Below are 21476 nucleotides of genomic sequence, written 5' to 3' on the forward strand. Positions count from 1 at the left end.
TGTTAAAATACCCCATTATTATTGTGTTACTGTAGATTTCTCCTTTTATGGCTGTTAGTATTTGCCTTATATATTGAGTTGCTCCTACGTTGGGGGCATATATATTTACAATTGTTATATCTTCTTTCTGGATTGATCCCTTGGCCATTATGTAGTGTCCTTGTCTCTTATAACAGTCTTTAAAGTGTATTTTGTCTGATATGAGTATTGCTACTCCATCTTTCTTTTGATTTCCGTTGGCATGGAATACCTTTTTCCATCTCCTCACTTTCAGTCTGTATGTGTCCCTAGGTCTGAAGTGGGTCTCTTGTAGACAGCATATATATGGGTCTTGTTTTTGTACCCATTTAGCCAGTCTATGTCTTTTGGTTGGAGCATTTAATCCATTTACATTTCAGGTAATTATCAATATGTAAGTTCCTATTGCCATTTTCTTAATTGTTCGGGGTTTGTTTTTGTAGGTCTTTTTTCTTCCCTTCCTCTCTTGTTCTCTTCTCTTGTGGGTTTTTTTTCTTTTTAAGATTTATTTGTTATTTATTTATTTTAGGCTGCATCAGGTCTTAGTTGCAGCACGTGGGCTCTTTGTTGCAGCCCATGGGCTTCTCTCCAGTTGTGGCGTGTGGGGTTTTATTTTCTCTCTCTAGCTGTGGTGTGCAGGCTCCAGGGTGCGTGGGCTCCAGAGCGTGTGGGCTCTGTAGTTTGCAGCACGCAGGCTCTAATTGAGGTGCGCGAGCTCAGTGGTTGTGACATGCAGGCTTTAGTTACCCCACAGCATGTGGGACCTTAGTTTCCTGACCAGGGGTCGAACCCGCATCCCCTGCATCGTAAGGCAGATTCTTTACCACTGGACCACCAGGGAAGTCCCTTCTCTTGTGGTTTGATGACCATCTTTAGTGTTGTGTTGCTTTTTCTTTTGTGTGTGTGTATCTATTGTAGTTTTGGGGTCTGCTATTCCCATGAGGTTTTGATACAACAGTCTATATATGTACAAGGTCGTTCTGAGTCACTGGTTCCTTTAGCAACTGTTGCAAAGCTGGTCTTGTTGTGCTGAATTCTCTAAGCTTCTGCTTGTCTGTAAAGCTTTTGATTTCTCCATCACATCTGAATGAGAGTCCTGCTGGGTAGAGTATCCTTGGTTGTAGTTCTTCCCTTTCATCACTTTAAATATATAGTGCCACTCCCTTCTGACCTGAAGAATTTCTGCTGAGAAATCAGCTGATAACCTTATGGCAGTTCCCTTGTATGTTGTCATTTTTCCCTTGTTGCTTTTAATATTTTTCTTTGTCTTTAATTTTTGTCAATTTGATTACTATGTGTCTTGATGTGTTCCTCCTTGGGTTTATCCTGCCTGAGACTCTCTGCACTTCCTGGACTTGGGTGACTGTTTCCTTTCCCATGTTAGGGAATTTTACAGCAATTATCTCTTCAAATATTTTGTCAAGTCCTTTCTCTCTCTCTTCTCCTTCTGGGATCCCTATAATGCGAATGTTGGTGCATTTAATGTTGTCCCAGAGGTCTCTTAGACTGTCCTCATTTCTTTTCATTCTTTTTTCTTTATTATGTTCTGCAGCAGTGATTTCCACCATTATGTCTTCCATGTCACTTATCCGTTCTTCTGCCTCAATTATTCTGCTATTGATTCCTTCTAGTGTATTTTTCATTTCAGTTATTGTATGCTTCATCTCTGTTTGTGCCTTAGTTCTTCTAGGTCTTTGTTAAACATTTCTTGCATCTTCTCAATCCTTTCCTCCATTCTTTTTCTGAGATCCTGGATCATCTTCACTATCATTATTCTGGAATCTTTTTCCAAAAGGTTGCCTATCTCCACTCCACTTAGTTGTTTTCCTGGGGTTTTATCTTGTTCCTTCATCTGGGACATACTCCTCTGCCGTTTCATTTTGTCTAAAGTTCTGAGATTGTGGTTTCCATTCTGCAGGCTGAAGGATTGTAGTTCTTCTTGCTTCTGCAGTCTACCCTCTGGTGGATGAGGCTATCTAAGAGGCTTGTGCAAGCTTCCTGATGGGAGGGACTGGTGGTGGGTGGAGCTGGGACATGTCCCTCTGGTGGGCAGCGAGTAAAACTTTAATCCACTTGTCTGCCGATGGGTGGGGCTGTGTTCCCACCCTGTTGTTTGTTTGGCCTGAGGCGACCCAGGGTGAAAACACAACTATCAGCAGAGCTTCAGCTACCTCATGGGAATGTGCTGCCCTTGGTGACACCAGGGTTTGGCTTTTAATGGCTGGAAAGAGCACAAATGAACAACATGGAGCAGGTTCCTGTGGAAGGAAAGCTACACTCAGAACTGTGGCTAAGGTCACAAGAGAGAAGGACCTCAGGGAGAAGGCCAGCACAGCCCCTTGACATACTAACCGAGAGCAGCACCTCGGCTTTTGCTCATACACAGCAGAGCCCCCATGCACCATCTCATCCTGCATGGCTCAGCCTGGGCATCCTCCTGAGACAGAGCGTCCATCCTGCTGTCTCCTCACAGAACAGCAACCTGATTCTCATAATGTGAAGCTGCTGTTGGTTGACTTCCTCCTCATACATCATGCAGCCCCTTGGGCATTTTTCTCATGGAACATCCTCTCACAAGTTAAACATCTCAAGAAATTGAAAAACACTGAAAGATATAACATTGTCTCACATATGAATTCTTAAAAAGCCAAATCCATAGACGTGAAAAAACAAAACCAAAACCCTACAGGCTGTTTGGTGGAGCTAATGGTGGCCTCCCAGAGGGCTCATGCCAATGTGTATTACCCAGAACTGCTGCTGCCAGTGTCCTCATGCCCGCAGTTAGCCACAGCCACCCCCCGCCTCCGCAGGAGACCCTCCAGTAGTGGCAGGTAGGTCTGGCCCAGTCTCTTATGGGATCATGCTTTTTTTCCCCTGGGTCCTGGTGCTCATGAGTCTGTGTGCACCCTATAAGAGTGGAGTCCTGTGATCAAACCCCACTAGCTTTCAAAGCCAGATTCTCTAGGGAATCCTCCTCCCATTGCCAGACCCCCAGGCTGCGAAGCCTGACATGGGGCTCAGAACTTTCACTCCTGTGGGATAACCTCTGTGGTACAGTGGTTCTCCAGTGTGTGGGTTGCCCACCTGGCAGGTATGGGATTTGATTCTATCGCAATTGCACCCCTACCATCTCACTGTGGCTTCCTCTTTGTCTTTGGATGTAGTGTATCCCTTTTCGGTAGGTTCCAGCATTTTTTTGTTGAAGGCTGTTCAGCAGCTAGTTGTAATTTTGGTGTTCTTGCAATTAGGGGGTAAGCTCACGTCCTTCTACTCCGTCATCTTGAGCTTCCCATATTGCTTTAATAAAAAAATTTCTGTAATCCTCTTTTTCCCTCCGCTCATTTGAAAGATACAGATTGTGTTTCCAGTCTTTAACTGATTACTTTTTCAGATTTTAAAATAAAATGTTTAATTATGAATTTTTCTAACAAATTCAAGCTATTCAGTATTTCTATCCTCCTTGCAACTGGACATGATTCCCTATTTTGTTATTGTTGTCTAGCGTTTCAGTTTGCCTTTAAAAATAAAACATCATTCATTTGATCAATAGCTAAGTAAATTTAACAACATATTTTGTACATTTCTGTGTTCACAATTATTTCTTGTATACCATACCTTCCTTCTTGGTTCACTTTTCTTTCTTACTGAAGTACAGCCTTTATTCTTTCTTTTAGAAAAGCTATGGAGCTAGAGAATTCTCATATGCTGAAATGTTTCTCTTTTGCCCCACCCTATCATGTGGTAGTTAGCTGGGTATAAGATTCTAGCCCAAAATCATTTTCCACTCAGAATTTTGAAGGTATCATTTCATTGTTTTCTGCAATTCTTTATTGATGAGAAGTCTGTTGTCACTGTAATTGCCTTTATTAAATAATACCTTTTTTCCTCTCATTTCAGACATTATTTTGATCATCAATGCTCTGCAGATCCACTATGATGTGTCTACATGTAGACTTATTTTATTCTGTGTGGTATTGAGAGTGCACTTTCTATCTGAGAAGTCATGACATTTTTTAATTCTGGAAAACTGTCTGCATTTTCTCTTAAATATTTCTTCTCTACCATCTCTTCCCTTTTCTTGTTGTGGAACTTCTATTTCTATTTCATAACCTCTCATTCAATTCATATCTCTTAACTGCTTATTCATATTCCTTATCTTTTTACCTCTGAGTTAATTTCTCAGAAATGGCCTTTTTTTTTTTTTTCTTGCAGTAAGTGGGCCTCTCACTGTTGTGGCCTCTCCCCTTGCGGAGCACAGGCTCTGGACGCGCAGGCTCAGCGGCCATGGCTCACGGGCCCAGCTGCTCCGCGGCATGTGGGATCCTCCCCGACTGGGGTACGAACCCGTGTCCCCTGCATCAGCAGGTGGACTCTCAACCACTGCGCCACCAGGGAAGCCCCAGAATTGTCTTTTAATTCACTGATTCTCTTTGTGTTCAATCTTGTTTGTGTCCCAACATTGAATTTTCTATTTCAAAGATGTAAATATTTCATTTTCCTATATCTAGTTGTATTATTCATTTTGTACTGTTCTCATTTAGTGTATGCTAGATTTTTTTTCATAATTTTTTCCTCTTTATGGATTTTATTCCTTCGTTCAATCCCAAACATCCTGTTTTAAGGTTTTTGACAGCTCTTTCCATAAAAATTAATTTTATTTACATTGAATTCACATTATCATAATTTATTGTCTTGCCCATGTTTCCTGTGGATTTATTTGGGGAATCTTTGTTTGGATGCATCCTGTATAAGAGGCTTTTGTTCTTATCTTTATTTTTCTCTGTCTTCTTTTCCCCTGTATTCAACCCTCTCCATCTAGCAATTTGTGATTTGTTTGTTTCTACCTAACTCCCTGGAGAGCAAGTCCTGAACCAGATCCTATTATACTAGCAGATAAGATTGTTCAATAGAGGTATCACAAATCTGGTCAGAAGTCTTTGGGCAGTTTGATTCAGTCCCAAGTCTCAAGGCTGTATCAGTATCTTTCTGAATCTCTAGGCTTACGGTGTGCTCTAAACTGTATGTATCCCAAGTAAGAGCCAACAGTTTTTTTCAGACTCTTTTCTCGAGATGGAGTGAGGCTAAGGAAAGCATTAAGACTTCAAGCAGTAAGTGTGGTTCCAGTTCCTGTCTTACATGGAACACTTTAACCTCCATTACCCTGCAGGAGGTAAATCCAAAATACCATTGCTTTCTTTCAGCCTGGAGTCCAGCAGACTTGTGGCATCAACCCTACTCATAAATTTGCATTTCTGTTCAGTTTCTAACAAATTGATATTTATCTTGTTTTGAACTCAGCCATGTGCTATCTATCATTACTATGAGTTTAGGCCCAATACATGTACATACAACCATCTTGGATGAGTAGTATCTGTCTACTCCATTTGACCCTTCCTTCATCTTCTGATTCTACTCCCCCAAAATATGAGTTGTTCCTCAAAGCTTCGGCCTCAGAATTCTTATGTTTTCTCTAAATCTCTCTTCTTTGGGTATACTATCTATTCCCATGCTTCAACTATAACTTACATGTTGAAGATTCTCAAATCTTTAATTTTTTTGGCCCAACCAGTCTACCAAGATTCAAGCTCATAATTTTAACTGATACATGTTTATTTCTGGATGTCCCATTAGTACCTTAAACTCAGTATACATAAACCATGCATTATTTTCCTATCCCCACCAACACCTTTTCCTGAAGCCATTATTCTCACTGTTACCCAGGCTTGAAATCTCAATGTTGTCTTACTCTCCACTATACCTCATCCATATAATCTAATCACAGGCTTTGCTACAGGCTGGGTTGTGCCTCCCTCCCTCTCCAATGCATATGTTGAAACCCTAACCCCCAATAGGATGGTATTGGGAAGTGGGGCCTTTGGGAGGTAATCGGGATTAGATGAGGCCATGAGGCGGAGGCTCCCACAATGGCATTATTAGTGCCCTTATAAGAACAGGAAGAGAGACCAGAGCTCATGCTCTCTCTCACTCTTGCTCTTGCTCACACACTCACTCTCTCCCCCATGTAAGGAAACAGTGAGAAGGTGGCCCAGGAAGAGAGCCCTCACCAGGGAAATGAATCTGCCAGCACATTGATCTCGGACTTCCCAGCCTCCAGAACTGTAAGAAATAAATTCTTATTGTTTAAGCCACCCAGTCTATGGTATTCTATAGTATTAGCAGACTAATATAGGCTTCAACTCTCGCCATTTCTTTCAGAGTTGTCCTTGAATTTGATTCTTTCTTTCCACACTTTTTGCCATAACACTAATATATTTTTTCTTGATCTGACGTCTGAATTATTGAAACTCCTTCCTTAGTAGTTCCTCTAGCGCTAATCTCACTCCACTCTAATCTATCCTTCATGCTGTTCCCAGATTAATCATCCTAAAGTAGGCTGTACCATAGATTCCAGTACCTTATCCTATAGTCAAATTTATCCTTGCAACTTCCTCATCATTAAGCCTTTACTTATGTCATTCCCTTTGCCTGGAATTCATTTCTTTACATTCCCATCTTTAAAAATCTCCGGGGCTTCCCTGGTGGCACAGTGGTTAAGAATCCACCTGCCAATGCAGGGGAACACCCTGCCTGTACCATTCATATGGCACTTATGACTTATGACTGCTAACTTATACCACATTTATCTACTTACTGTCAGCTCCTTGTGAAAAGGGGTTATTTACATAGCCTCATCAAGCCTAAAACAAAGTCTTGCCCAAAAGAACAGTAAAAAGAATATAATCTTTGAGATAAATTGTCATTCAAATCCTGGCTCTGCCACTGCTTGACCTTGGGCATACTAAATTTCTCTAAGTATTAAACCTGTCAAATACTGTGCCTGATACCCCCACAGTTTCTTCTCAGGTAAACTGACCCAAAACAGCACCTGCTGAAAGAGTATAAGAAGTTCCTCCCCTGGGACTTCCCTGATGGCACAATGGTTAAGAATCCACCTGCTGATGCAGGGGACACAGATTCGAGCCCTGGTCTGGGAAGATCCCACATGCCACAGAGCAACTAAGCCCATGTGCCACAACTAGTGAGCCTGCGCTCTAGAGCCCGCGAGCCACAACTACTGAGACCACGCGCCACAACTACTGAAGCCTGCGTGCCTAGAACCCATGCTCCCCAACAAGAGAAGCCACCGCAATGAGAAGCCCGCGCACCACAATGAAGAGTAGCCCCCACTCGCCACAACTAGAGAAAGCCCATGCACAGCAACAAAGACCCAACGCAGCCAAAAATAAATAAATTAAAATAAATAATTTTTTTTAAAAGTTCCTCCCCAAAAGATCTCCCCTCACAGAAATGTAAATAAGAAAGCAAAAGAATCAGCCAGTTAATCATAAGAAGAGAAGAGCAAAGATACATAAATAGGCAAGTAGGGTTACCTGAGTTAGGTCAATGATAGATAACCGCACAAAGACTCACAGACTGCTTCTAAGGTCCCTAAAACTCCCAAGGACTATGAATGACCTTCTCACTCCAGGCGCTATCTCAGCCTGTCATGGTTCCCATTCTTCCTGAGGAGTACTAATTCAGCTTTTCCCAGATAACTGTTAAGGATAACTGCTTTACTAAGATTCCTGCTTCCTACACACACACACACACACACACACAATTTCCTCTACTTAATATAGTAAAATATATTTGTACATCTTCAAATATGCGTGTAAATATTAACTTATACTATACTGTTATTAATATTATTATACTATATTATTATTAATATATATTATGACATAATATGTTATTATATTTTATTTCAAAAACTGGAGCCAGAATTTCTCTTAGAAGGTCAATTCTATTGCTCTGGTAAATACCCTGACAAGTGCTTGGGGAAAGAAGCTCCTGTAAATTTGGGTATGGAGAGAACTATTCTGCCAAAGATAAGAAGGATTTTCCTGTTACTCCTGATAAATCGAGGGAAAAGAGAATAAAAAGATAGAGACAGAAAAATGATAGAAGTTTATCCAGTGTTTGACCTGACTCCTTTCTGTCCTCCCTTAAATCTTCAATAAAGTTATCTAAATGATAAAATTCTTGGTGCTAATGGATATTTTGTGGAAAGAAGTGTCTGGGCTTTGTGCCCACAATGATATGAGGTGGAACCAAGATAATGTCAGAGATGCAGGAGTAGAGACTATGAGAAACATGATAAAATATGCCAAAGGAACTAGTGATATCAAAGAAAGGTTGTATAAATGAGATTTGGCCAATTTAATCACATCTTTAATGAAAAGAAAGACCCTAATTAATATCTGGGTGACCCTCACAATAAACCCTCCACTACTTGTGGTGAATTTGGTTCCAAAGAAACAAAAAGGCCCAGCTAAAATACTAAATTTTTTATCTGTATAAGATGGGGTTAGTGATGACTACCTCAAAAGGTCAGATATGAGGATTAAATGAAATATACATACAAAGTGCTCAGCAATGGATATTAGGTACATAGAGCTCTGGTCCAGTCTGCTACTCATGGTCTCAGTCTTAAACTAATCACCTGGGCCTGCTTATGTGATTAGGCTCTGTTAAGTACTCTATACGTTCTTCTATTTCTACCCACATTTCCAAGTTTATGTGCAAAATTTATGTGCCCTTACAAATTTATGTGCAATATTATCACCCAGGCTCCAACTTTGACTCTTCCCCATAATGTTGCTGCTCCTCTATCCTGGACGCCTTACCTCAAACTGCCTTCACTTATGACTTATGGCCCTCCTGGTTACATTCAGTCTTGTGCCCAGCACAACATCCCACCTGACTGGCTTACTCTGATCCTGTAGATAGGGTCAAATCACAAGACTTTTGTGGCACAAAAAATAATATCTTTTGCTTCTATATACCCACATTATGTAAAACAAAGCAGCTAAGCTCCTAACAGTTAGTGAGATATCAATGAAAAGGGAAAGTAAGGACTTCTGAAAATTCTTTTCCATAAAAGCAAAGCGAAAACTGGCAAACATTGCCAGAATCAACTTTTTCCAAACTCTGGAAATTAACTAAAGGCTTGCAGCATTAACTAAAAAAACAAAAGCAAAAACAAAAAAAAACTGAACCTCAATAAGATCAGAGACCTTTGTAGCATTTTAATTTGCCCTAGTCCCATCCCCCACTCTCCTGCTCTGAAGCAGACTTGAAAGCTAACAGACTACATCTGCAGAGAAAACTAGCAGCTGGCAGCCACTGGATGTGGCAGAACCAGGTTGGGGGCTTCTTCAAAGCCCTGTTCTCAGAGGACTGTCATTATTTGGTCAGATGGTTTCCTACAAGATCCTACTTACAAGTCTGTCTGTATTTGACCTGACTGGGAGCTTGCCCAAGTGCAAATTTGAAAAGGCTTTTCCTGAGGCATCTGTCAAAAACAACTGCAGGCATCACAGATGCGTGAGGGGGTGGGAAACAGTTGGGACAAACAGTAGACTAACCAAAAAGTTTAAAAGGAAAAGATGGAGAATGAGATATTACAGGGGCTTTGAAAAGCTCCAACATATTCCCAGGAATCTAGAAGACCATCCACACATATAGGACTATGCACATGCCTGAGGTGTGCACATTCTCAGGAAAAACCCAAGAAGGCCCTAAGCTCTCACCTCTGGCTAACCTTAAGACATTGTATAGGAAGTGAAGACTAAGACAGAGTTGTCTACTGCTCAGCTGAGAGTTGAAGGCATACCCCCCAACACACACACACACACACACACACACACACACATCTTCAGCAAAGACTGGGAGACTTATTGGTTCTAGGCGGTTAGGAAAATCTCCATCCAATAATTAGCTGACCACTAAGCTAACCAAGAACAGACTTCAGTGGCCACACACAACAAAGAACATAGACTTTACAAAATTAATTCAGAAAACTCACTAAACAAACAAACTATAAAAAACAACAACAATGAACCCTAGGGAAGGAGAAAAATCTGATTTCCAGAGTTACCACATTATATAATATTGTGTCCAGTTTTCAACAAAAAGATATGATACAAGAAAATACAACACACACAGGGAAAAAAGCAACCAATAGAAACTGGCCATGAGAAAGCCAGAAAAAAAGAAAGTAAGAAAGCCTTTCTTACTGGAGAAAGACAAATCAGCTATTTTAATTATGTTAAAGAAGTAAAGGAAACCATACCTAAAGGATAAAGGAAAGTATGAGAGCAATGTCTCACTAATTAGAAAATAGCAATAAAAAGATTGAAAAAATTTTAAAGTACCAAAGAGAAATTCTGGAGTTGAAAATGATAATAACTGAAATAAACAATTCAGTAGACAATCTTAAACAGAAGATTCAAGCAGACAGAAGAAAAACATTGGTGAGCTTGAATACAGGTTAACTGAGAGCGTCCAGTCTGAGGTAACAAAAAAAAATTTTTTTAAGTGAACAGAGCCTCAGAGTCATGTGAGATATCATCAAGCATATCAACATATGCATAATGGAAGTCCCAAAAGGAGAGGAGAGAAAGGTACAGAAATATCTAAAGAAATATTGGCTGAAAACTTCCCAAATAGGGTGTAAAATATTAATCTACATATCCAAGAAGCTCAACAAACTCCTAGTGGAATAAATTCAAAAAGATCCACACCTAGACACATCACAGTCAAACTGTCAAAAGCCAAAGATAAAGAGAACTTTGAAAGTAGTAAGAAAGAAGCAACTCATCACTTATACATGAAACTCAGCAAGATTAACAGCTGATTTCCTATCAGAAACCATGTATACCAAAAACAGTGGGATGATACAAAGTGCTGAAAGAAAAAAAAACTATCAAACAAGAATTCTACACCCAGAAGAGCTATCTTCAAAAATGAAAGCAAAATTAAGACATTCACAGAGAAAGAAAAACCTAGGGAATTTATTACTAGCAGATCATCCCTAAAAGAAGTATTAAAGAGAGGCCTTGAGAATGAAATGAAAGTACTCACATCCACAAGAAGTAAAGAGCATTGAAAAGGTAATTACATAGATGAATATAAAAGACAGTGAAAATGTATTTTTTTGGTTTTAACTCTTTTTTCCCCTCTACGATTTAAAAATACAGCTGCATAAAGCAACAACTGTAAATGCTATGAGGATAAAATGAGTTAATACAAATAAAGCTCTTAGAAGAGTACCTGGCACCTAGTAAGTACTTAATAATGTGAAGTATCATTATTATTATTTATTATTCCAATGTGTGTGAAACTTCAGTGGAGATAACCACTTAGCAAGATAAGATAAAACAAACCTGATGATAAATGGATAGTAGACTTCACAGCCAATCAATGGGATAATAGACTTCACAGCCAAAGAGCCTTAATTTCCCCTTTAAAGCATGGTAGAACTAACTACTGGTAGAAACTGTGAGTTTAAGAGAAGTCAGTCATTGGTTCTAAGAATTCTTTTAGAAGACATTTAGCTTGAAGTAATGGTGGATCATTCAAACATCTTAAAGGAATCTACCAAAATTGGACTGGAGTTTGAATAGGAGATAAAGCCTGGAAATTATCATCATAAAAGTGATAGCTGAAGTAAAGGGACAACAGTAGCTCCCTAAATGAAATAACATGTATAGAGAATAGCAGAGGACCAAGGACTGAGCCTTTTTTTTTTTATAACTTTCTTTTTTTTTTTTAACATCTTCATTGGAGTATAATTGCTTTACAACGGTATGTTAGTTTCTGCTTTATAATAAACTGAATCAGCTATATATATAGGACTGAGACTTTAAAGAAAACAGAAAAATGAGGGAATGGCCAGCCAAAATATAAATATTTTCTAGGTGAAAAATAGCTAGTCACACAACCAGAAAAAAAGAATTCTTGAATTTCTAATAATAATGTGACTTTTAAAAATTGGTTCAATTTAATTGTTTTTATAAAAAGAATTTTGTAAGGAAAATGCAAAAATAGAAGATTCTATCCAGTCTACCTAGAAGAGTTTATACAAACATACTTCATGTGACTGCTCCTGAAATGTATTTCACCTAGAAAAATAGCAAGCATCCTTAAGTAATGCTTTAATGTCTTTATCTCTAAATGACTCTTGTCAGCTAAAAATTTTGGAAATAAGTCTATGTCATTTGGCTCACTCTGATAAAGAAGAGAATCCTATTTCCTATGTGAATTATGAAGAACTGTAACCTTTATTCTCAATAAAATATTAATGGAGGAAGAGTTTCTGAAAAGAGCCCTATTTAATGACTGAGTCCTGGGTTAATTCAAGAAACATTTACTGGGCTTCCCTGGTGGCGCAGTGGTTGAGAGCCCGCCTGCCGATGCAGGGGACGCGGGTTCGTGCCCCGGTCCGGGAAGATCCCACATGCCGCAGAGCGGCTGGGCCCGTGAGCCATGGCCGCTGAGCCTGCGCGTCCAGAGCCTGTGCTCCATGACGGGAGAGGCCACGGCGGTGAGAGGCCCGCGTACCGCAAAAAAAAAAAAAAGAAACATTTACTGAATCCTACTCTATGCAATAGATTCTGCTCCTCATTCTCTGGAAGATCAAAGACTTTCTCTGCTATCCCATATGTGGATATCTAACCACAAGCCGCTATGCTATTTATTATCCATCTTTCTTCAAAGAATGCTCATATTTCAAGAATACCAACCATTCTACCTCTTCATCCTTGATGAAACTGATTCTAATAAATCAAATTTGCCAAAGGTCTAGAGGACCATTCTAACTTCTATCTGAGAAGAAAACATATAAAACACATAAACTACAATTATTTTCTCCCAGGTTCTTTAAGGCCATTTATAGTGTGAAAAAATGACATACAGGAAATTATGTTAAACATAAATGTACAGCTTAATGAACTGTTCTATAAGCAAACACCAGTATAATCACCACCTAGGTCAAGAAACAGGACATTGTCAACATTACAAAGCCTCTAACTTGCCCTTCTCACTTAGAACTCTCTCCCCTACCCCCAAAGGTTACATTAATTACCTGCCTTTTGGAGTAATTACCTTTGCACTTCTTATACAGGATGATTTTAAAAGAACATAAAACTATCAAAATTTTGTTTAGTATATATATTCGGTATATAGTATATTTAGTATATATGTACTTAGAATATATGTTTACTATATATATAGGAACATGTAGTCAAACCCAATTTTTAAAGGAATTATCACAATATTTTTTCTAATTTTACTAATCTTCAAAATTATCCCCACAACATATATAAGTCCTGAGGTCTAATTTATCCCAAACCCTTGGTAGCCTATCACCAGTGATGAAATGGTAGCCATAATGCAGTGCTTCATTTCTTCAAGAATGTGAGTAATATGTGGTACAAACACAAAGTTCTCAGTATATCCCAAGAGATTTGGGTGATCATTCATCCAAACAGTCAATGTTTCAAACAAAACACTCATCTTGATCCAAGGAAAATGCTTATTAAGGAACCACTGGAACGTGTGATGGAAATGAAGTAGAAAATGAAGTTATTAGAGACTTCCTGTGGCTACAGGGGAAAACCTCACTTCCTTAGCTTTTTGAATATGGGATCACTGTCATTACGGTCTCCCTAAAAAAGAATGGACTGAAGATTCATTATGGTCACCCCTCTGTATCTACAGGTTCCGCATCTGAGGATTCAACAAACCACTGATCATAATGGTTTTTTTACATTCCAGAAAGCAAAATTTGAATTTGCCGTGCACTGGTAACTATTTACATAGCATTTACATTGTGTTAGGATATCCACCTGTTCATACAATTTATTGGAAAAAACTATTCTTAATCCACTGCTATGCAGTAGCACCACTGTCTAATCAAGTTTCTATGTATTGACAGCTGTACTTCTAGACTCTATTTTGTGCTTTCACTTTATTGTCTCTTCTTGCGCAGATAATAGTTACTCTCTCGTGGTTAGAGGTGGAAGTTTATCTTTAATTCTATTTCCATCATCTCAGATTTAAGCAACTTGTTTCAGCTCCCTCAGTATCTTTTCTCAATTCTTTTTTTGGTTACAGCACCCTGATTTTAATGTGGGGAGCCATCCTATCCCCCTTTTCATGTAGTCTTACTGGGACTGTTAATTGAGGTGCCCACCCTTCCCTGACCAAGAAATAGTAATATAACTCAAAATGTTTTTCAGACTCTCTGTCTAATAAGAAACTGAATCATAAACTCAATGATACAAGGATAAAAAGTTTGAGCTGATCCATTCCAATCCATTCCTAAAGAGATTATCCATTAGTCCTTATACATCACGAATATTAGCCAGTGAATTTTATTAGAAAAAGCCAATCTGGACACATTAAAACACAAAACAATTGATCAAGTCTTCTCTGAATCGAAGATGTAAAGATATATTACCTCCAACAGTCCACTACAAAGCTATGGATGAAAAAGGAAGATCAGATTCCTTATAAGAAAAAAGATTAAGAGTTCAATATTTTTCAAAAGAAGTGCCGCCATCCAGGTACTAAGGATAAAGCACTGGAAAAGGAAAAAAGACTGCTTTATTTAGGAGGTAGTCTCAACCTAAAAGTGTTCATCCATCAAACTGAGGAAAAAAAAATTTTTTAAGCAGTGCTATCCATTATTGATGAAGGTACAGAGTAATGTGCACTGTCATGCATTGCTGATTGGAATATGAATTGCTGCAATCTCTTTTGGAAGCTAATCAGGTAATATGTACTAAGATTCAAAATACATATTCTCTCCACCAGAAATACTGTGTTGGAGAAATGTATCCTTTAGAAATAAAAGCACCAGTATCTAAAACGCATATACAAAGATGTTTCTTTCAACTTTGCCTGAAGTAACAAAACAGAGGAAGGGGGCTTCCCTGGTGGCACAGTGGTTAAGAATCCGCCTGCCAATGCAGGGGACACGGGTTCAAGTCCTAGTCTGGGAAGATTCCACATGCCACGGAGCAACTAAGCCCGTGTGCCACAACTACTGAGCCTGCGCTCTAGAGCCCATGAGCCACAACTACCGAAGCCCGCACGCCTAGAGCCCGTGCTCCACAACAAGAGAAGCCACCGCAATGAGAAGCCCATGCACCGCAACTAAGAGTAGCCCCCGCTCATGGCAACTAGAGAAAGCCTGCGCGCAGCAACTAAGACCCAACGCCACCAAAAATAAATAAATAAATAAATAAATAAATAAATAAATAAATAACTTTATATAAAAAAGAACAGAGAGAGGGAGAGAGGGAGAGAGGGAGAGAGGGAGGGAGGGAGGGAGGGAGGGAGGGGGGATGTGCGTGTCTATCAAAAGGATAATGAATATATTGTGGTATATTCATGCTTGCAATAGTAGATTTTTAAAAGAATAAGTCAACACCACTGAACTGTACACTTAAAATGGCTAAGATGGTAAATTTTGTATTATGTGGTTTTTAACAAAAAAAGAAAAGAAAAAAAAGAGTCATATCCACACATAATGATCTAGAGAAATGGTTAGTTGACACGGAAGCATAGAAAAAGGAGTACCACATCACTAGCAGTACCCTAGCACAGGGACTCAAACTGCTTGGTCTTAGTGAATCCTTTTATGGAAGCAGCTATATCAGATTATCTCAGCTTGACGGCAGCAAGCAATCCAATTACATAATTATGCCCCTTGTTTTTATTTTCATGGTCACCCCCCCCAAAAAAAACCCACTTCTTTTTATAACTTGCCTATAAGTGTTGTGACCAAAGGATGCTAATATTCAGTCCCTCTGACAGCCATATTTCTCACTGTAAATTAATAAATTGGCTTTTTGGTTTTAAAACAAATACCAAAAAATGGACTCTGTCTAAAGGCAGAGATTCCTCCCCACCAACCGTCCCCAATCATCACACATACATAGCCCCCAAGATCTTCCTGCTTTCTCCTCCTCAACATTCTAAAACTCCTCATAAACTTTCCAAAATTCAGCTTCTTCTTATGTGTGGCAGAAGAACTCAGAATTGGGGAAGTCAGAAAGGGAATCCATAACAAAGCAAATGCATGAAACTGGTCAGAACTTACTTAAAAGAAAAAAAGACAATTTGGGACTCAGAGATCAGAATCCTGATTTCTGCTCTTTCTACAATGAATTAAAAATCAATTATGTTAGACATTTTCTACCCTACTTCCCTACCCACTCACAACTATTTCCCTCAACAACCCCAACTCCCACCTCTCCCCATCCTCTCACAGAAGGAAACCGAAACTACATTTCAGAAGCAAAGTAGATGACGGTGAATGCTAAGCATAGAAGGAAATTATTATAGTTAATTTTCCTATTTATATCACACAATATAAGCAAGACCTCATTGGTTGAGCCTTCAGAATGTGTCCCAGGTAATCACACCTATTCTCCAACTCCTGTCTTCTCTCCAACACTTTCCCTCTTCCCCTTGCATCTGTGCTTTTTTAAGTCCTCATCCTTCAGTACACCTACCATCTCCTTTGTGAAACAACTATGCTCACCCCACTCCTTTCTTGCATCTTGCAAACTCCACTGCCTCAGCTGCAGCGAATGTCAATGGAGTCTCTGCTCAGTCCTCTACAGATCCCACAAACAGAAATGGAAAGCTCTCATCATTTGTATGCTCGCTTGTGTGTGTACGTGAGTGCACGAGAGAAAGGTAGAGAAAATGAGAGGGAACAAAAGTAGGAGAGGGAGAGAGAGAGAGAGAGAGAGGGAGAGAGAGAGAGAGATCTTGAGTTCAAATTGTCTCCATCATCCAAGGCTGCTGGGCCAGGGGTTTATTCTAAACAAACACAAATCTATCTAAATGCAATGTGGTACCCTGGATTGGATCCTAGACCAGAAAAAGGCCTTTATTTAAAAGAAAAAAAACCTGCTGAAATCCAAAAAAGTTTAGAGTTCAGTTAATAATAATGTACCAATTTTCATCTGTTAGTTTTGACAAGTGTCCCATCGTTATATAATGTGTTAACATGAGGGAAAATTGGATAAGAGTATACGGAAACTCTCGGCATCACCTCTGCAATTTTTCTGTAAATCTAAAATAACTCTAAAAGTTTACTTAAAGATATGTATGCATATATATGTATATATAACACACACATATAGCTATACATGTACATATAAGATTAGATAGATAGACAGATAGATTGGAATTGTGAGAATTTTTTTTTTCCTTCAGAAAACCACCAACTCTAGTTTACTCCAGAATGTGTTAGTGAATGATGACAATTTCCCAGAAGACTGTGAGGAAAGATGAGGAAAAGATTTTACATCATTACACAGCACATGAAAAAAACTTAAATCTCTATAAGATTATTGTTCTTCCCCCAAAATCTCTCTAGCTGCCTCAGTACTCTCTTCTCCCAATACTATTAAGTGTTCTGGTTATCATTACTGCAAAACAAACTACCCTAAAACTTAATGACTTAAACAGCTAATTATTATAACTCACAATTTTGTTCGTCAGGAATATGGGCAGAATAACAGCAGGGTGATTTTTCTGTTCCACATGTCATTAACTGAGGTCACTGGGTCGCTCAGCTAGCAGATGGAATGGTCTGGAGGCTCCAAGATGGCATCCCAAACATGCCTGGCACCTTGGCAGGAATGACTAGAAGGCTGGGCACAGCTTTGGTTTTGAACCATGTGCCTACGTATAGCCTCTCCACCAGCGTAGCCTCCAAGCAGTTGGACTTTTTGCATGGCAACTGAGGCATCCTAGAATGTTCCAAAAATAGGAAGTGGAAACTGTCAGTATATTAAGGACCGAGCCAAGAAACTAGCACACCATCACTTGTGCCATATTCTAGTCATCAGAGTAGTCACAGAATCTGCCAGTCACTGACTCGAAAGGAAGAGGCTTAGACTGCACCTCTCAAAAGGAGTGTCAAAGAATTTGTGGCTGTCCTTAATCTGCCACACTAAGCATTTAACACACATTTCAGACTTATTTTTCTAATGAATGAGAAAATTAAAAGTTTCTACCTTCAAAAAGCTTTTTTGCCTTCAAATAGGCAAAAAAAAAAATTTTAAGTAACAAGTAATGACAAGGATACAGAGCAACTGGAACATTCACACATTACTGGTGGGGATACAAATGGTACAGCCACTCTGGAAAAACTGTTGAGAAGTTTCTCATAAAGTTAAACAAACACCAGCAAACTCTCACTCCTAGAGCAGAGGTTGGCAAACTATTTCTGTAAAGGCCAGGTAGAAAATATTATATAGGCTTTGTGAGACAAACGGTCTCTATTGCAACTACTCAGTTTTGTCATTATAGCATGAAAGTCACCACAGACAATTTGTAAATGAATAAGCATGGCTGTGTTTCAATAAAACTCTATTTACAAAACAGGCAGTGGGCTGGATTTAGCCCTTGGGCCTAGAAAAATTAAAATATGTTCACACAAAAACCTGCATACCAATGTTTACAGCAACTCTTTTCATAACTGACAAAAACTGTCCTTCAGTAGATTAATGTATAAACAAACTGTGGTATATCCATAAAATGGAATTCTACTCAGCAATTAAAGTGAAGTATTGCTATCCAATACATACAACAAAATGGATGAATCTCAAAGGCATTATACTAAGTGAAAGAAGCCAGTCTCAAACAGTTGCTTACTGGTATGAGTCTATTTATATGAAATTCTAAAAAAGATAAAACTATAGGGACAGAGAATAGATCAGTGGTTGACAAGGGTTAGGAGTGGGGGGAGAATGTACCTACAAAGGGTCAGTACAGGAAGTTTTTTGAGGTGAAAGAACAGTTCTGTATTCTGATTGTGGAGGTGGTGACACAAATTTATACATGTGTTAAAACTAAGAACTGTACACACCTCCCAAAAAAGCCAATGTTAACATGTTATTTTAAAAATAAATAATATGAAGAAAAGTATTTTCTCCACTATAAATTCATCAAACAAAAAGACTATTTCTGTAAACAGAGAACTGGAGTGGAGAGACTATGACTAGAACAATATTTAAATTCCCACTCAAAATTTTGAATAATTTACAATAACATAATTATACAATACTATATATAATTTATTTATACTTGCCTTGTTTTTCACCTTTATCCTTGAAGTTCAGAAACTTCTCAACTATCCCAGCTACTATATGCCTGAATGTATTTTCAGCAGTGTCTATTCTTTTTGTTGCTTCTCACGTAGTTTTCATCATTTCATTATTTTACATTCTTTCATTTCTTCATTGTACTCTTCCAACCCATTTTTCACCTCCTTCTGTTGACTTTCTTTGAGCCTTTTGCTAAATCTCTTTTCCCCATGAAGAAACACGGAACAGGTTTTCTGTAATTTTTTTGAGAGTATGTAGAACAATTATCCAAACTCTTCCTGTTTTCCCATACCTCCTTTGAGGCATTTTCTTTTTTTAAAAGATTTATTTCTTATTTATTTTTATTTATTTTTGGCTGCATCAGGTCTTAGTTGCAGCACGCGGGATCTTTCGTTGCTGCACATGGACTCTTTTTTGTGGTGCACAGGCTTCTCTCTAGTTGTGGCATGTGGGCTTTCTCTTCTCTAGTTGTGGCGCACAGGCTCCAAGGCACGTGGGCTCTGTAGTTGTGCCGCGAGGGTTCCAGAGTGCGTGGGCTCTGTAGTTTGCGGAATGCAGTCTCTCTAGTTGAGGTGCGCGAGCTCAGTAGTTGGGGCACACAGGCTTAGTTGCCCCATGGCATGTGGGATCTTAGTTCCCTGACCAGGGATCGAACCCACGTCCCCTACATTGTAAGGTGGATTCTTTACCACTGGACCACCAGGGAAGTCCCTGAGGCATTTTCTTAACCTGCCTTTTGTTGGGGTTCTTTTCTGAACACCTCTTGCAAAGAGTTTAGTTAACTTTGAAGTCAACGAGCACAGCCCACATAAGAATGTCCTCACTTCTGACATCTTTGCAAGTTCGGAGGTTCCCAAAACCACCCTTAGTTCCAATGATTCATGAGGAAGATTCACAGAACTCAGCAAAAGCTACTGTACTCCCAGTTATGGTTTATTACACCTAAAGGCTACAGATTAAAATCAGCCAAGGGAAGAAGTGCACAGGACAGAGGCCAGGAGGGCTCCAAATACAGATCTTCCAGTTGACCTTTCCTCCATGGAGTCAGGACAGCATTACTCTCCTGGCACTGATGTGTAACAATGCACACAGAATATTGCCAACTAGGAAAGTTCATGCAAATCTCCATGTTCATAGCAGTCTCCAGTCCCTGGCCTCTTCCAGAGATAAGCTGATACTGCATGATCCAAAGGCCTCACCATAAATCGCATTATTATCTGCTGTGGCCAGCCGCCACCCTAATCACATTAACTACCTAGTGTGATCCAAGGGCCCCACGCAAATAAGACATTCCTATTAGGCACGATTTTCCAAAGGCTTAGAGACCTTTCCAAGCTGAGGACAAAGGTCAGATCTCTTTGGGGGTAAGGTTAAATTCTTTACTATACATACTCCAATATATTTTAATTGTTTAAAAAGTTTTCATGCACAGTCTAGTTTTTGAAGTGAACTAGGTACATGTTGAAGAAAAGTATAAGCAGGAGTAATGGGAATCAAGCTCGTGAATTTCACACAGATTTGATGTCTGTAACACCCTTCCATGCAATCTATTTTCTTTGCTGCCACCAGTTTTTTGCAGAGGATCACAGCAACATCCTTTGGGTTAAGGTATTTTGTGTTGTGATTTACTAATCGCTCCTTCCTCCACTTCACTTCCCTTCCAGCAACCTCTTTACTAGGACGCAAAATCACAGAAATACCAAGTAAACTAACACCCCTGTAATCGGCAGTTTTCTAAAGAGATATTTGTCACTTCTCCTGTGACTCATTCCAACCCCTCTAAACAAAGAATCAATGTATATACCTGTGAAAAATTTCAATGAGATCTCAATTCTGCTTAGAGAATAAAGAGACAGCTCCCTTGTTTCAGTCTTTGTTTCAGGATCCCTTGTTTACAATATTTGTAAGGTATGCTATTTTATAGTTTGTGTCTTACGGTTATGGATTTTATAATTCATTAAAAATGGCACTTTTTCTCTACATTCTCATGTTTGTCATTTTCAACGAGTTTCAAAGGAGAAGAGATTTTTTCCCATCATCTTTTGCAAAAGACCCCTCATTTATTTTCAGTTTTGGGGGTGTATGTCTCTAGTAATATAGGTGGATTTTTTTTTAAATGAATACTCTAATAGAGGAATTTGATTCATTGAAATTTTGACTTGGTGAGTAAAATACATTATAAATGTCTCAGTGTATAAGAAACACTGATATCCTTGAGCAGAATGCAGATATAAATTTAAAATAAGCAACGAAAAATGCAGATATAATGAAAAGGTAATACTTAACTCATTTTATGACTGCAAAATGAACAAAATTAGAAGAATGGGCCTAAAGTGGTTCCAGGGTGGGTGGTACGGTAGAATCACTCTGAGAAAATATTAAATAGAAACAAAGGAAGGAGTCTGGATTTTGCATAAATATGTAAATCTAAACCTGTGTCACAGGAATGCTGTGTCCCTATTGCTTTTCATATTGACTCCA

At 39.0% G+C, this 21476-nt stretch overlaps 1 protein-coding gene across 3 annotated transcripts in view; it reads right to left on the minus strand.

Moving 5' to 3' along the window:
* UNC79 (unc-79 homolog, NALCN channel complex subunit) overlaps nucleotides 1-17503 on the minus strand; it is a 279675-nt gene extending 262172 nt beyond the window's left edge. For all 3 annotated transcript variants that reach the window (XM_079914612.1, XM_079914610.1, XM_079914611.1), the window contains exon 1: nucleotides 17371-17503. In XM_079914612.1, coding sequence (XP_079770738.1) covers nucleotides 17371-17434 — 64 coding nt within the window. In that variant the 5' untranslated portion in view covers nucleotides 17435-17503. The remainder of the gene's footprint in view (nucleotides 1-17370) is intronic.
* Nucleotides 17504-21476: the final 3973 nt, after the last annotated feature.

This window comes from Stenella coeruleoalba (genome assembly GCF_951394435.1).
Source record: "Stenella coeruleoalba genome assembly, chromosome: 2".
Taxonomy (NCBI): Eukaryota; Metazoa; Chordata; class Mammalia; order Artiodactyla; family Delphinidae; genus Stenella; species Stenella coeruleoalba.